Genomic DNA, 16,248 nt, shown 5'->3' on the forward strand with positions numbered 1-16,248 from the left:
ACTTGCAAAGGATAAAAGACTTGCAAAGGATAAAAGACTTGCAAAGGATAAAAGACTTGCAAAGGATAAAAAACTTGCAAAGGAGAAAAGACTTGCAAAGGATAAAAGACTTGCAAAGGAATAGACGGACGAAACGTTGTCATGAATTGGCACCGCAGACTCCTTTCGTGAGATTTTTTTTTCATTTTTTTCAAAATTTCGGTTGATTCAGCTTAATATTGCATGAATAAATCTCGTCCAACGCTGAATTTTTAAGCAAAGGAAAAAACGCAGACAATACAATCATCCACTGACAAACCTTGTTAGTATTTAAACCTAATAAAGTAATAGTGGGTACTTTTTAAATGTAAGAACAGGAATAAACTTTAGGTACGAAAAAAGGAAAACTGGAACATTGTGTAATAAGACTGAATAAAATAATAATTCCTTTTTAAATATATAAGGACAGGAATAAATTTCCTTTAAATATCAATAAAAGAAAACTATAATGAAAACGGGGTCGTCACGTACCAAAAATGAAACCAGATATTAAGACTGAATAAAATATTAATAATTCGTTTTTAAACATATAAGGACAGGAACAAACTTCCTTTAGATCTCAAGAAAAGAAAACTATAATGAAAACGGGGTCGTCACGTACCAAAAATGAAACGAGAAATTAATAATGCAGGTTTTTTTTTTTTTTTTTTTTTTTTTTTTTTTTTTCTTTTTTTTTTTTTTTTTTTTTTTTTTTTTTTTTTTTTTACTAAAAGAGAAAGTTTGAAGGCCGGAACGACACTCCATTTTCGAGAAGTGGACCAGGGTGCATCTATTTTTAATTGGTCACGTCCTCTTGAGCATTTGAGAGGCATACTTCTCCTTCCCACAAGCGTCTCATGTAATGTAATACAGAAAAGCCTGGCGCGAGAAAGTATAATAATAATAATAATTGAGGACGATAGGACGTTTGGACGTCCGAAATACGTCATTATGAGAAAAAAAAAGTATTTTTTTTTCTCATACACCTCTCTCGATGAATTCCGCTACCAGATAATAAAAAAGAATATATATTCAATGGTACATAATCCTGTATTGATACGAAACGTACAATTGTATTTATTTTGTGATACTTAATGATTTCTGCTTCGAGATAATCAAACGGAATATATAGTGCTAATACATTATATTACTGTAATAATATGAAGTGCAAATTCTGAATGAAATATAATACTGTAACAATATTCAATGTAAATTCTCCGAGAATGGGAGAGTAATGAAATATTTATTTAACCACTTATAACTTGTGTGTGGGGCTATATATATACTATATATATATATATATATATATACTATATATATATATATATATATATATATATATATATATATATATATAATATAAATATATACGAATATATACACATATACATACATACATGCATATAAATATATATATATATATATATATATATATATATATATATATATATATATATATATATATATATATGTGTGTGTGTGTGTGTGTGTGTTTGTGTGTGTAGTGTGGTGTGTATAATATATATAATCTTGTGAAATTCTAAACGCAAGCACAAAATGGGTATACTTTGAATCGACGACCATTTTTCCAGGAATTTCATTCTCTTTTGACATAAACTCAAGTGGTTGAAGGGGCGAAGGGGTTGGGGGGGGGGGGACCATACAAAATTTAACTACAGCATCGTTTTGTTTAAGTAAATACAGACGTATGCGTTTTATATTTCAAATTCCCTGAAACCTAGGGAACTGCGTCTTCTCGACCTACGTACGCGAGGAATAACAATCATTCCTCTATTTGGAATTCAAAACAACATTCCCAAGGGAATCTGGATTCCAGCATCTTTAAATGTAGACCATATGGGATGCCCATTTCCATAAATAAATATGTGGAAGGGCCATTTTTTTTTATAAGAAAACATATGTGTACATATTCTTAGAAAACGTGAACGGAGAAGAAAGTTTTTTTGTCTCTCTCTCTCTGTCTGTCTGTCTCTCTCTCTCTCTCTCTCTCTCTCTCTCTCTCTCTCTCTCTCTCTCTCTCAAGACACCTTTTTTAGGCTACTCTCTCTCTTGTCTTCAAGTGATGTTGAATTTGAGAGAGAGAGAGAGAGAGAGAGAGAGAGAGAGAGAGAGAGAGAGAGAGATCTTTACTGCTTTTAGTCTTCAAGTGATGTCGACTTAGAGAGAGAGAGAGAGAAAAAAAAGAGAGAGAGTGCCTTAAGTCTACCCGTCTATCATTCCATGCCTAACTGTCCCATCTATCTTCATTACCAAAAAAAAAAGTAATTAACTAAAGATAAAATAAATAAAAACATAAACAGGGGGAAGGGTAACGATGCTAATAAGCAATAAAATCGATCAGAGTAATATGAGTATCGTATCTACACAATTCTCTTAAAAATTAATGTATAAATGTATCAGTATTAGATAAACAATTAAATGACTGCACCCTAGATGTCTCTCGAATAATCTTCTGAAAGGGGATTAGTATTTATCATTATCCTTATCTTCTTGTGGAATATTGATAAGATAACGAACGAGAACAAAATATACATACTGATATGTATATCTTGCGACGGTCTGATCATACAGAGTAAAATTTAATCATTTTGGAAAAAGTAGGGAGATATAGAAGGAGCTAGGATAAAGGAATACACGAGAAAACAAAGGAAGTTTGGTAATAAACAGATACACTTAAAGCTATCTATGTTTAAACTGATACTCTCGAGGCTATCCAGGTTTAAGCAGATACACTCGAGGCTATCCAGGTTTACACAGATACACTTGAAGCTATCCAGGTTTAGTCTCCTACAGAGATATCTCGAAATTTTAGAAAAATCGAGAATTTTCAATTGCATATCCATTAATTTAACTCTTTAGACAATCTTTGTGGCTATTTGTTGCAATATATCAGACCCAACTTTATAAGCAAACTTGACCCCCTGCTACAATACCGCACTTGCTAGTTGAATCCCGAGTCCGTTTTCTGTTAGTTGAACGCGCCAGCCAGCAATTTAAAACCTCCGAGTCCGTTTTCTGTCCGGATGCCAGGATGAGGAGGGTAAGTACCCTCTTTCCTCGGTTGCAAGTGAGGAAGTTTTTTTTTTTTTTTATGTTAAGTGTCCTTTTTTACGATCGGCGAGAGAGCTGACGCCCGTCATCAAGTTTAGTGCGATTTTTAAGGGTTATCCCTCTCGCTTAATAATCTCTCCACTGGTTTTAACGGCTGGTACTTTTATGATTTTTGTTCTTTTTAATGGGCGTCGTTAGAGTTAAAAGACTGTGGGAAAGTTTGTGTATATACTTTATCTGAAGTTATTTTGGGGGTCGGAGAAGTAGGCTGTCATTTACATTTTTAATGAGGATTTATCAAGTTTTTGGCTAAATAGCTTTTTTTTCTATAGATAGGATTGTACATAGATTGTATATATAATACCTTTTTTATTAGAAGTTATGTGGGAAAGTTTGTGTATATACTTTATCTGAAGTTATTTTGGGGGTCGGAGAAGTAGGCTGTCATTTACATTTTTAATGAGGATTTATCAAGTTTTTGGCTAAATAGCTTTTTTTTCTATAGATAGGATTGTACATAGATTGTATATATAATTACCTTTTTTATTAGAAGTTATGTGGGGTTCCCAGAAGTAGGTTATCATATGTCTGACTATTAATAACAATTCTATCAACTTTTTGCCTTAATGTCCTGTTTCTGTATACAAGAATATATATGTATATATATATATATATATATATATATATATATATATATATATATATATATATATATATCTATATATATATATATATATATATATATATATATATATATATATATATATATATATATATATATAATATTACTTTTTTACCTGAAGATATTTGGGTTTCCGAGAAGTAGGTTATCATATGCCATACTATTAAAAAAAAATTCTATCAACTATTTGTGCCTAAACAGAACTTCTCTGAGATATAAATATTCAGGTTCTCAGAATATTTCGTAAATTATTTACTGAATTTTCGCTTCAAATTAAGCATGGCTGAGTATCCGAATTAAATTTGGGAATTTCACTTTCAAGAGAATGCTGTTCATGGAAGAAGGTAAAATTTCAATAATCACAACAAAATCTACAATGGCAGCCTCGACATGATAATAGAGAGAGAGAGAGAGACGGAGAGAGAGTGAGAGAGAGAAAGATAGAGAGCGAGAGAAAGAGAGAGAAAACATTTTTCATCCATGCCAATGAATTCTCAGGAGGTAAACTTATGACCATAAAAAGAGATTGCTGAGAGAGAGAGAGAGAGAGAGAGAGAGAGAGAACTTGTTGCATCCATGATAACGTATTCTTCGGAGGTAAAGGTATTGTAACGTGAAAAAAGGTGTCTTAGAGAGAGAGAGAGAGAGAGAGAGAGAGAGAGAGAGAGAGAGAGAGAGAGAGAGAGAGAAATATACACTACATGTCAATAGAGCTGTAACCAGAACTTAGGAAAATGATGTCATACTAAAATAGCTTATGGGACCATAAAAGAACTCGGCTGTTTGATTTGAAATTCACTGGACTAAAGATTCAAGATTTTATGAGCACTTTCCGCTAGCGATGAGACTTCACTTTTACTTTTTATGAAGCGGGAATGGAAAGTTTGCTTCGTCTGACTCAGTCATTGATAAACGGGGCCAGCCATTGAAGGTCTTTGACTAAATATGGCATTAAACAATAATAAATTTTACTGGATATTTATCTCTTTCCCTCTCTCTCTCTCTCTCTAAGACACCTTTTCCCACGTTACAATACCTTTACCTCCGAAGAATATGTTATCATGGATGCAACAAGTTCTCTCTCCTCTCTCTCTCTCTCTCTCTCTCTCTCTCTCTCTCTCTCTCTCTCTCTTCTCTCTCTCAGCAAACTCTTTTTATGGCCATAAGTTTACCTCCTGAGAATTTCATTGGCATGGATGCAAAGAGTTCTCTCTCTCTCTCTCTCTCTCTCTCTCTCTCTCTCTCTCTCTCTCAACAACAGTTTTTTTAGGTTATGCAACATTTACCACAGAAGAATTCTTGTGCATGGATGCAGCAAGTTTCCCTCCCCCTCCCCCTACCCACCCACTTACCCACTCTCTCTCTCTCTCTCTCTCTCTCTCTCTCTCTCTCTCTCTCTCTCTCTCTCCATCATCGGAGGGAACAGTTTCATCAGCAAACCCTATCTGACGAAAACCAGTTTCCAATTTATTAAAACATGCCGCTGCGGACAGAGGACCCTGGAACTATATATATACGCATATTCACCTGGGGTATGATGGCATCGAAGCCCGGATGGCACGGGCTTTCAATAAAGCCCCGAATAAAACCGTAAATATAAAATCATAGCTGATGTCGTTTCACGTTGTCTGCGAGCTAGTTCACGTCGTTCTATGTTGTTCCTGAGCGGAGAAAATAATTAAGATTTCACATTCCCTAAAAATTAATTGACTTTATATTCAAAATGAATTATTGTTTGTTTGTATGGCGTTTTTACGTTGCATGGAACCAGTGCTTATTCAGCAACGGGACTAACGCCTCTTTACGTGAGTTCCGAACCAAGTCGAGAGTGAACTTCCATCACCAGAAATACACATCTCTCACACCTCAGTGGAATGCCCGAGAATCGAACTTATGGACACCGAGGTGGTAGGCCTAGACCATACCGATCATGCCACCGAGGCGCCAAAATGAATTATTGGTTATTGCGAATTGAATTAAATGTAGAATTTAGGCCAAAGGCCAAGCACTGGGACGTATGAGGTCATTCAGCGCTGAAACGGAAATTGACAGTGAAAAGGTTTGAAAGGTGTAACAGGAGGAAAACCTGAAAGCAGTTGAACTATGACTCAACTGTTAGGAGAGGGTGGAAAGTAAGATGAAAGAGACAATATGGAAGGAGGTACAGTAAAAGGAACGAAAGGGGTTGCAGCTACGGGCCTAAAGGCGCTGTCACACTAGCGAAATTTCCGTTGACTTTTGAATTTGACGCAGACTTTTCATGTTTTGACGACGACTTTCTGGTGTCGTCGTCACGAATTTTGAAAACGGTACCGATCGAATTCAACCCATCGCTACCGTCGACTTTATTGTTTGTTTATATCTCAGAGAGCGCGCATTTCAAGTCATCAGATGCAGGATGAAGTTCTTGGTACAGTGGACAAGACTGCCAGAACAGTTTTTGGTCGAAGATATGGGGGAGAGACGATGCTTATGGGACCATAAGCATGATAGTATGAAAAAGGGTCTTAAATGAAAAAACTACCAAGAGATCACCATGCGACTCAGGGAAAACTTTTCTGAACTTGCTGATCTTTATACAGATAAGCATGCTATATCGTGAATATTAGATTGTCATATAGCCTAGGTCTTCTCTCATTTTTTTTTTTTTTTTTGCATTAGCAAATAATATAAGTAAAAATCTTTAAAATTTTGGCAGTGTTTCTCTAGCTCAATTTGTAATACAGTCTGACTGTGGTTGTGTAAACAAGGTTACGAATAGCCTATCTAGGCTAGGCCTAGCTTATTTTTTTAAATAAAACTTTTCACGTCTTTTTAACCAGGATCGAACCCAAAGACTTTTTTCTTTTTTAATTCTATGCAGCATCATTAAACACATGCAAGCACGACCCACTGCTTGCTTTGTGTTACAAAGCATAGTTGTTTTTATCATTCCGGGAAGGACACAGCTCAGATGATGTTTTTTACGTTTTGACGACGACAACCACGGTATGAAGAAGAACGTGTGTGACAACCAGAGTACGGAATGACGTCGACTTCTTTGGAAAGTCGACGACAAACTCAGAAAAAGTCTACGGAAATTTCGCTAGTGTGACAGCGCCTTAAGGCACGCCGAAAAGAACCTTTTAAGCAATACCTACAGTGCACCGCATGAGGTTCACTGACGGCACTAGCCCTCTACGGAGTTATTGTAGATGTAAAGCTTAAATTATACATTATGTCAGTTTAAGTTGTTTGTAAGTGAAGGAAATAATTTAATTTTCTTGGACATTGTTAAAAAAAAGTAAAAAAAAAAATTATTATTACGTGCCAAGAATGTTGTTCCCCTACCCCAGAAAACAATATCCATTTTATTGGACCATGGTAAAAACAGCCCTCTTTTTTTCGTTTTTAGTATAAATAAAAATGATTCTTCACCAATCACAACGTCACGCGCTGGGAACGAAGACACGATCTGAGTAAACCAGATAACAGAGAAAGTTTGCCAGGGCCGGTAATGACCGCCGTCAATATAAACAAATAAATCTGAGATGATCCGAGAGTGTTTTCCTCTTCGGACAACCGATTTGATTGGATATACCTAATCACATACCAATCACGACTGGATATACCTAATCACATACCAATCACGATTTATACATCTAATCACATACCAATCACGAATGGATATACCCCTAATCACATACCAATCACGACTGGATATACCAATCACGATTGGATATAACTAATCATATACCAATCACGGCTGGATATACCTAATCACATTCCAATCACGATTGTATACAACTAATCACATACCAGTCACGACTAGATACACCTAATCACATACCAATCACGACTGGATACACCTAATCACATACCAATCACGACTGGATACACCTAATCACATACCAATCACGACTGGATACACCTAATCACATACCAATCACGACTGGATACACCTAATCACATACCAATCACGATTGGATACACCTAATCACATACCAATCATGACTGGATACACCTAATCACATACCAATCACGATTGGATACACCTAATCACATACCAATCACGATTGGATACACCTAATCACATACCAATCACGATTTATACACTTAATCACATACCAATCATGACTGGATACACCTAATCACATACCAATCACGATTGGATACACCTAATCACATACCAATCACGATTGGATACACTTAATCACATACCAATCACGATTTATACACTTAATCACATACCAATCATGACTGGATACACCTAATCACATACCAATCATGACTGGATACACCTAATCACATACCAATCACGATTGGATACACCTAATCACATACCAATCACGATTGGATACACCTAATCACATACCAATCACGATTTATACACTTAATCACATACCAATCATGACTGGATACACCTAATCACATACCAATCATGACTGGATACACCTAATCACATACCAATCACGACTGGATTTACCAATCACTATTGGATATACCTAATCGCATACTAATCACTATTGGATATACCCAATCACATACCAATCACGATTGTATACACCTAATCACATACCAATCACGATTGGATACACCTAATCACATACCAATCACGGTTTATACACTTAATCACATACCAATCACGACTGGATACACCTAATCACATACCAATCACGATTGGATACACTCAATCACATACCAATCACGACTGGATACACCTAATCACATACCAATCAAGACCAATCACGAATGGATATACCCCTAATCACATACCAATCACGACTGGATACCCCTAATCACATACCAATCACGATTGGATATACCTAATCACATACCAATCACGATTGGATACACCTAATCACATACCAATCACCTACCGTTGAACGTTCACTTCCAATCGCTCGGCAAAATAATTCCTTTCGAAAGCACACAACATCTCACAGTGCAAATATGTTTTCTTGATAATGGGGAACCTGATTTGATTAGCTGGGTGAACTTTGATTGGGAAAATCAAAAGGAAGAAAAGAAGGACGCTGAAAGCGGACGAAGTGTCTTTTTGATCATGTTCTCGTAATTACAAATTATAATACTAATTACTGCGAGGATGCGAGGAGAATATGAGAGAAATCCTTGCACAACCGCAATCATTGACAAAGATTAACTTCGTCCATCTTTTGAAAATCTATTTAAATGGATGGTAGACATCATACAGGAAATCCATTATTGCAATTAGCGTTTGATTATACGTTACTCCTAAAAGCAAAAGATATATAATCATCTATTTTATTATTCTTCCAGCGGGGTTAGGATTGATGCCGTTTCGAAATTAGCTTTGATGACTTCAGATTAAGATTAATTACATGAGTATCTTGCGGTGGAGCATTAGTTAGTGGGTATGTGTGTATCATAGTCCCTCTCAAACATGGAGTAGCACACCCCAAAAAATAGTAACTTTTAACAGAGCATGTGGGCGTCCAAAGGGGCCCTTGTATACCACGATAAAATCGAGGATACAAACGTTCTTCCTCTCCGGACGAATATATGGATTAGAATATGGCCTTCAAGCAAAAAAACAAAAAAAAAAAAAAAAAAAAAAAAAAAAAAACCAACCAATCGTCCGCAGTGGCCGGAAATACAAATAGCCCTTCTACCCCAGTGCCATAGAGGGGAGTTGAAAATGGACAAGTCGTCATCCCTAGTGGCCCTATTATGCTCAGAATGCAAATGGCATCTTGGCCGGGGAGGGGGGCGGGGGTGTCCGAAATATTTCCCCCAACCCCCTAAAAAAAATAAAAAAATAAAAAACTGGTATCTCCCTTGATGTATCAATTTTCCCTCATAAAAACAAATGTTAAACAAGGTATCTACCCCACAAATAATATAATATCCCATAATGCATCATTTTTCCATCAAAATAAAAAATGTTAAACTTGTTATCTTCTCAATAAACAATAAAATATCCCATAATACCTCATTTTCCCATCAAAATAAAAAATTTTCAACTTATCTACGCAAAAACAATAAAATATCCCATAAAATACCAATTTCCTCTCAAAAACAAACATGTATAACTCCTTATCACAAGTTAAATCAATACAAAAGCTTTAAAATAAGCTTAATTAGAAGTGAAAATCGTCCAGCAAAGTTAAATTAAACTGAGAAACTTACTCATGCACCAAATGTAAATGACTTATTGCCTAAGGGGTCCAAAATATCTTCCCCAAAAAACGGTAATATAGCCATGATGGATAATTTTTCCATCGAAATCAAACATTTTAAATAAATACGAAAGCTTTAAAATGCGCTTCATCGAAGGTGAACTTCAACCGCTAAAGCCACGCAAATTAAGAAACATTTTCAAGTGTACCGTAAAGGAGACAGAACAAAAGGGAGGTCGTACAGAGGGGGGGGGGGGGGAGGGGGGGGGGGGGGATCGTACTTTTAGGGGGGGGGGAGGGGTCGTACTTTTTATGGGAGGCCCGTGTCTAAGGGAGGTCGTACTTAAGATGGAATGGGGGGGGGGGGGGTCCGTACTTAAGAAGAAAGGAAAAGGGGGGGGGTGTCGTACTTTTAAGTCAAGTCGTGGGGGGGGGGGTGTCGTACTTTGAGGGGGAGGTCGTACTTTAAGGAAGGTCGTACTCACCCTCACAATGGTGGCTGGGAGGTCTGTGTCTTCCTCCTCGATCACGGTGACCTGGAGGTTGTCCTCGAGGAAGTGGGGAGGGTTGTCGTTGATGTCCTCGACGCTCACTTGCACGATGGTGTGCACGGTACGACCTCCAGCCTCGGCTGCCACGACCAGCTCGTGCTGAAAATAGACAGAAAATGAAAATTTAACGGCGTGGAATTTAACAAGGGACTTCAAAGTTAACTAGAGCGTTCGAGACCAGCTCGTGCTGACAATAAAAAGAAAAAAAAAATAGCATCTAACATCGTGGAATTTAACAAGGAATTTCAATAAAAAATTTAAATTTAACATTTAACATTGTGGAATTTAACAAGGAATTTCAATAAAAAAATAAAAATTTAAGATTTAACATCGTGGAATTTAACAAGGAATTTCAATAAAAAATAAAAATTTAACATTTAACATTGTGGAATTTAACAAGGAATTTCAATAGAAAATAAAAATTTAACATTTAACATTGCGGAATTTAACAAGAAATTTCAATAAAAAGAAAATAAAAATCGAATATTTAACATCGTGGAATTTAACGTGGAATTTCAATGTAAAGAAAACAAAAATTTAACATTTAACGTCGAGAAATTTAACAAGAACTTCAAGCTTGTGTTGACAATAAAAATAAGACAAAAATCAACATTTAACATTGTGGAATTAAACGAAGAATTTCCAAAGTTAACTGGATATATAGAACATGTTTTTGGCAAATGGCTAAGTGCTGGACTTATGAGACATTCAGTACTTTAAATATTAACTATAGCCTTCGGAAACCAAGTAATCCACTTCAGCACAAAGTCTTAAAAAAACATATACGTATATATATATAATATATATATTATATATATATATATATATATATATATATATATATAGATATATATATACTGTATATATATAGAAGTAAATGATACGCACAAGAATTATGTACTATTTCAAGAGTCAAGTAAAAGTTTTCTCGCTAAAAATTATAAATACATCATCAGGCATAAATCTTGCGAACTGAAAATCAAACCCTTGACCAGGTAAGGTGCAATTTCTATCAAAATGGTTCATAGCAACGGTTCCATGAACCAAGAATAATGCATATAATGTTGATCCAGTATAATGCTGAAATACATTAGTTGCTGACGGCGTAACCAAATCAGGGTTACCAAAGAGTATTTGCAAGTTAACTTATTAAATTAGTTTCATATATATATATTATATAATATATATATATATATATATATATATATATATATATAGATATAGATACATAGATACATATATATACATACACACACACACACACACACACACACACACATATATAATATATATATATATATACATATAAATATATATATAGTATATATATATATATATAATATATATATATATAGTATATGAATTAATTTTTATCACATTACAGTGAAATATTAATACAAAAGAATTATGCTATAAACAATTCCAAGTATAATATGTTTACTATTCGACACAACCTTGTATATTGATAAAAAAAAATTACCTACGCGCTATTCTCGTAATACTCGCCTGTACAATAAGTAACAAGAATGGTATGGTGCAGCATACAGCCTGCACCATAAATGTCGCCATAACCTGCTGGCTATAATATCCATACCCTGGTAAACCGCTAGCAAGGGTAAATATCGTGCTATATAATATAGTTAGTGACCCAGTGGGCCACATGCTATATAAGAGCACCTTCATGTCGGTTGAAGGTCAAACAGGTTGTTTAAGAGTAGTGTAAGAATCTTTTATATACTATATGCAGAGTAATAATACCCTTACGGATAATAAGGAAAATACGAAATAATTAACCCCCACAGAGAGAGAGAGAGAGAGAGAGAGAGAGAGAGAGAGAGAGAGAGAGAGAGAGAGAGAGAGCATAAATTTGGCACGCGAACGAATACTAAAGACCTCAATATAGGTTGTCAATGATCAGTGTTACATAAATCATGCCGTTAGTCGCTGAATATGAAAATAAAAAAGTTAGAGAAAATTTACTAAGAGAGGTACAGACAGACAACAATAATAAAAAAAAGTGAGGCCTAAAACATTCAATTTGCAGAGAGAGAGAGAGAGAGAGAGAGAGAGAGAGAGAGAGAGAGAGAGAGAGAACACCAATACGTAATGTTGTCTCCTAAAACATTATATCTCCATCCACTTTGCATACGCCTTGATATGATTTAAAAAAAAATGGAGTTACCATGTAAATCATGAATATTCCAAAATATGAAACCGGTCAACATAATACCCCAGAAAAGGCAGTAACCTCAAACTGGTTTGAAGTCTCTGCCTTTAAACCAGTTGTTAAAAATTGATTGGTAAAATAATGACAGTGATTCATAATTATTGATACACAGAAGAAAAATTGTACGGGTTTATTTTGCTAAAGGATCTTGGATATAAATATGTATGATTTTCTACCATGCATATAACTGCTGTATATAACTGGTTATTCAATAACCTTTGTTAGTTTCAAGCCTTTTTTTAAATTGAATATAACTATGTGTCCATTCACAAATAACAGACTGTACAAGGATTAGTTTTAACAAAAGTTAATAACATTCTACGATAAATATTGATAAAACTTAATGCCCATCAACGTTCTAAAAACTATAAAACATTAAGAAAAAAATTGAAGCATGTGAAGAATACGATACGATAATAATTTCAAATACCAAACGTGGAACCAGCGGAATTTATTTCTGCAGATTAGAAAATCATTTCTCTATATAATGTGGGTCGGATCCCACAATAAGCTGTAGATCCCGTCGCTAGGTAACCAACTGGTTCCTAGCCATGTAAAAATATCTAGTCCTTCGGGCCAGCACTAAGATAAAGCTGTAAATCAGCTCAGTGGTCTGGTTAAACTAAGATATACTTCGTTTTCTTCAAATACCAGACGTCTAAAGACCGAATATCTCTTTTGAAATAATACGGCTTCCGTCTTTATTCCAGCGATTATATCCAATTGGATTCGGCGAGGGTGAAAAATTTTTTATAATGGCCGTCAGCCGATCACAGAATATTACACTAAGGCTATTGGAAGATTTTTTGGGGGGTGGGAGGGTCGGTTATTCACCAACGCTATTATTACGGTATGAATAATGTATGGGGGCCTCATTATACACCACGAAAATATTTTAAATTTCATACGTGAATGGTTGAAAAGCCTATAGCACAGAGAGAGAGAGAGAGAGAGAGAGAGAGAGAGAGAGAGAGAGAGAGAGAGAGAGAGAGAGAGAGAGAGAGAGAGAGAGAGAGAGAGAGAATTTTCTTCAGAAAAAGGATCGCATTTATTGTTTAAAACAAGGGGTTAATTTTCTTACGCAAGAATATGATTATATATTATATATATGCTATATAGATATATATATATATATATTATATATATATATATAGTATATATATATATATATATATAATATATATGAGAAATAAAATTATGAAATGAATATGAATCATACAAGGGCGAATACATTGGGTCTCTGATATTCGAACATTTTGCCAACACGTCATAATTGGGCTACGCAGAAAGCAGGCAGTCAAAGTGGCTACCAATTAATTTAAACGAATGCCTCGTCTCAGTTTACTTTACTAAATACCTTCACATACACACACGTGATAAAGCAAACGAGCAAAATACAAGTCAGTATTGACAAATCTGATTGTAGCGAGAGAGTATTACAGGACGTCCCTAGATGCAGGGTTCAATTTGAACAATTTGCTTGGACTAGTTGAATGATCGCAATTATCTCGAGAATTTGGAATATTCCTGTTTTTGGTTTCGCAAATAGAAATTATTTAAAAAAATAATAAAATAAAATTTAAAAAAACGGGGGAAGGAAGGCGGATCAAATTCATGATGTTAACAAACTTAGGGGTAATCAAGAGAAATTTCTCAGTAATTAACATTATTCCTCTCGTGGCAATGTACGTGAAAACGAATTCCAAAAAACCGGAGGAAGAAAGGATGATAAAATGAATGATTTTAACAAAATGAGAGGTACGAAAGAGTATATAAAAAACACAATCTTCATCAACTTACTTGGCAAATGAGTTTAATGCTAGCACAGCTACAAGGAGGAGGGTCTTCGTCAGATAAGTGAACAGGGTAACTAAAAAAAACTCGAGTTACTCGACTGCCATTCGGGGGTGTAGGCGAAAAGCAGTGTTCCTCGGAGTTTATGGAAGTGAAACCATAGTTACTTAACGCTCTGTTTTGGAAACGAAACGACTGAAGTACTTGTTTGCGTTTGTCATTCCCTGGTTGGGTTACAACCATGAATTGGTTTGTTGTTTATCTTATAATTTCTCTTCTTATTTCAAACTCAGCCATGAATATAGGTTTCGTGTTTATCCTATGATATCTCTTAGACGCAAGCCTTCTTATATCAGACCTATTCAGGAAAATACACTACTATACACTATTTTTTTCCATCTATCCATCCGCCTGTGGTGTTTTCGCATGGTAACACTGCGTCCCGGGCTCTAAATAGTTACGCTATGTGTAACTTTTAGGTAAATAAAAGGATATCTACGTGTACATTTGGAACATAAAAGTGTTTTAATAATTCACTGTATGCGAATTACACCGTTAATATTAGAAATAGGATATTATTTAAAGCCCGGGACACTGTTACCATGCGCAAACACCACAGGCGGATGAACAGATGGAAAAAACATAGTATAGTCATTTTAATTGAAATAATGCACTTATTTCTAAACAGCTCCCTAAACTGTATAATAGCATTCTGTCAGCTGACATCACCGAGGTTCGAGCATTACTTAATGAGACGTCGATTTCAATATCCAATATTTTCGAAAGTAAGGGAAAAAAATCTTCGCACTTTGTTCATCTGAAAAGAATTTACCACCATCCAGCTTCAGCAAAGTACACCATTAAATTTGTTATACGCCAAGAGTGATGTTATTTAATCAGCAAAAATGTCCGCGTGGACTTGCATATTGAAGGTTTGCAATCCTCGTAGCAGTCATTCGCCCAGGAAAAACTTGGCGCTGTGTTAAAAACTCATTAGCTAATGTCCGACCAGGTGGCTCCCTCATTCCAACGTCGTCTTTTTATTTTTTTCCCCATGCCAGTTTTACTTATTGTCATTATGACTTACTCCTAAATTTTTTAATTTCATTGCAACATCGTCTTGCTATTTTTTCCCATGGCAGTTTTATTTATTATCATTATGATTTAGTCCTGAATTCCTTAATTTCATTGCAACGTCGTCTAGTTATTTTTTTCCCATGGCAGTTTTATTTATTATCATTATGATTTAGTCCTAAATTATATGACGACGTTATTTTCTCCATGCCAGTTTTACTTATTGTCGTTATGACTTAGTCCTAAATTTTAAAATTTCATTGCAACGTTGTCGTCTTTTTTATTTCCATGCCAGTATTACTTATTGTCATTATGACTTAGTCCTCAATTTTATGACGTCTTTTTTTTCTTGCCATCATTACTTACTGTCATTATGACTTAGTCCTAAATTTTATGGTCTTTTTTCCATACCAGTTTTACTCATTATCATCATGACTCAGTCCTAAATTTCTAATGAGGTCTAGGGGTCAGGTCATGAGTAGTTCAAGAAATATTTCGACAGGATTATAATTATGAATTCAGGACGTGCATTGGTCATGATCAATAACTTCAGGATAAATTTCAGTAATCTGACGAAGTTTATGATGGTTTTAGTAACTATATTGTGAGGAACGTTTGATTTTATGGGAAGTATTTTTTTACAAAAATGAGCCAAGAAGTAAAAAGACAAAAGCTGTAAATGTAGTCATG

At 35.1% G+C, this 16,248-nt stretch overlaps 1 protein-coding gene across 1 annotated transcript in view; it reads right to left on the bottom strand.

The window, feature by feature from the left end:
• The window catches only part of LOC135207458 (putative neural-cadherin 2), a 1,036,792-nt gene that overhangs the window by 80,235 nt on the left and 940,309 nt on the right, over positions 1-16,248 (bottom strand). The window contains 1 exon segment of the mRNA XM_064239182.1: positions 10,398-10,562. Coding sequence (XP_064095252.1) covers positions 10,398-10,562 — 165 coding nt within the window.

Source organism: Macrobrachium nipponense, chromosome 32 (genome assembly GCF_015104395.2).
Source record: "Macrobrachium nipponense isolate FS-2020 chromosome 32, ASM1510439v2, whole genome shotgun sequence".
Classification (NCBI taxonomy): domain Eukaryota; kingdom Metazoa; phylum Arthropoda; class Malacostraca; order Decapoda; family Palaemonidae; genus Macrobrachium; species Macrobrachium nipponense.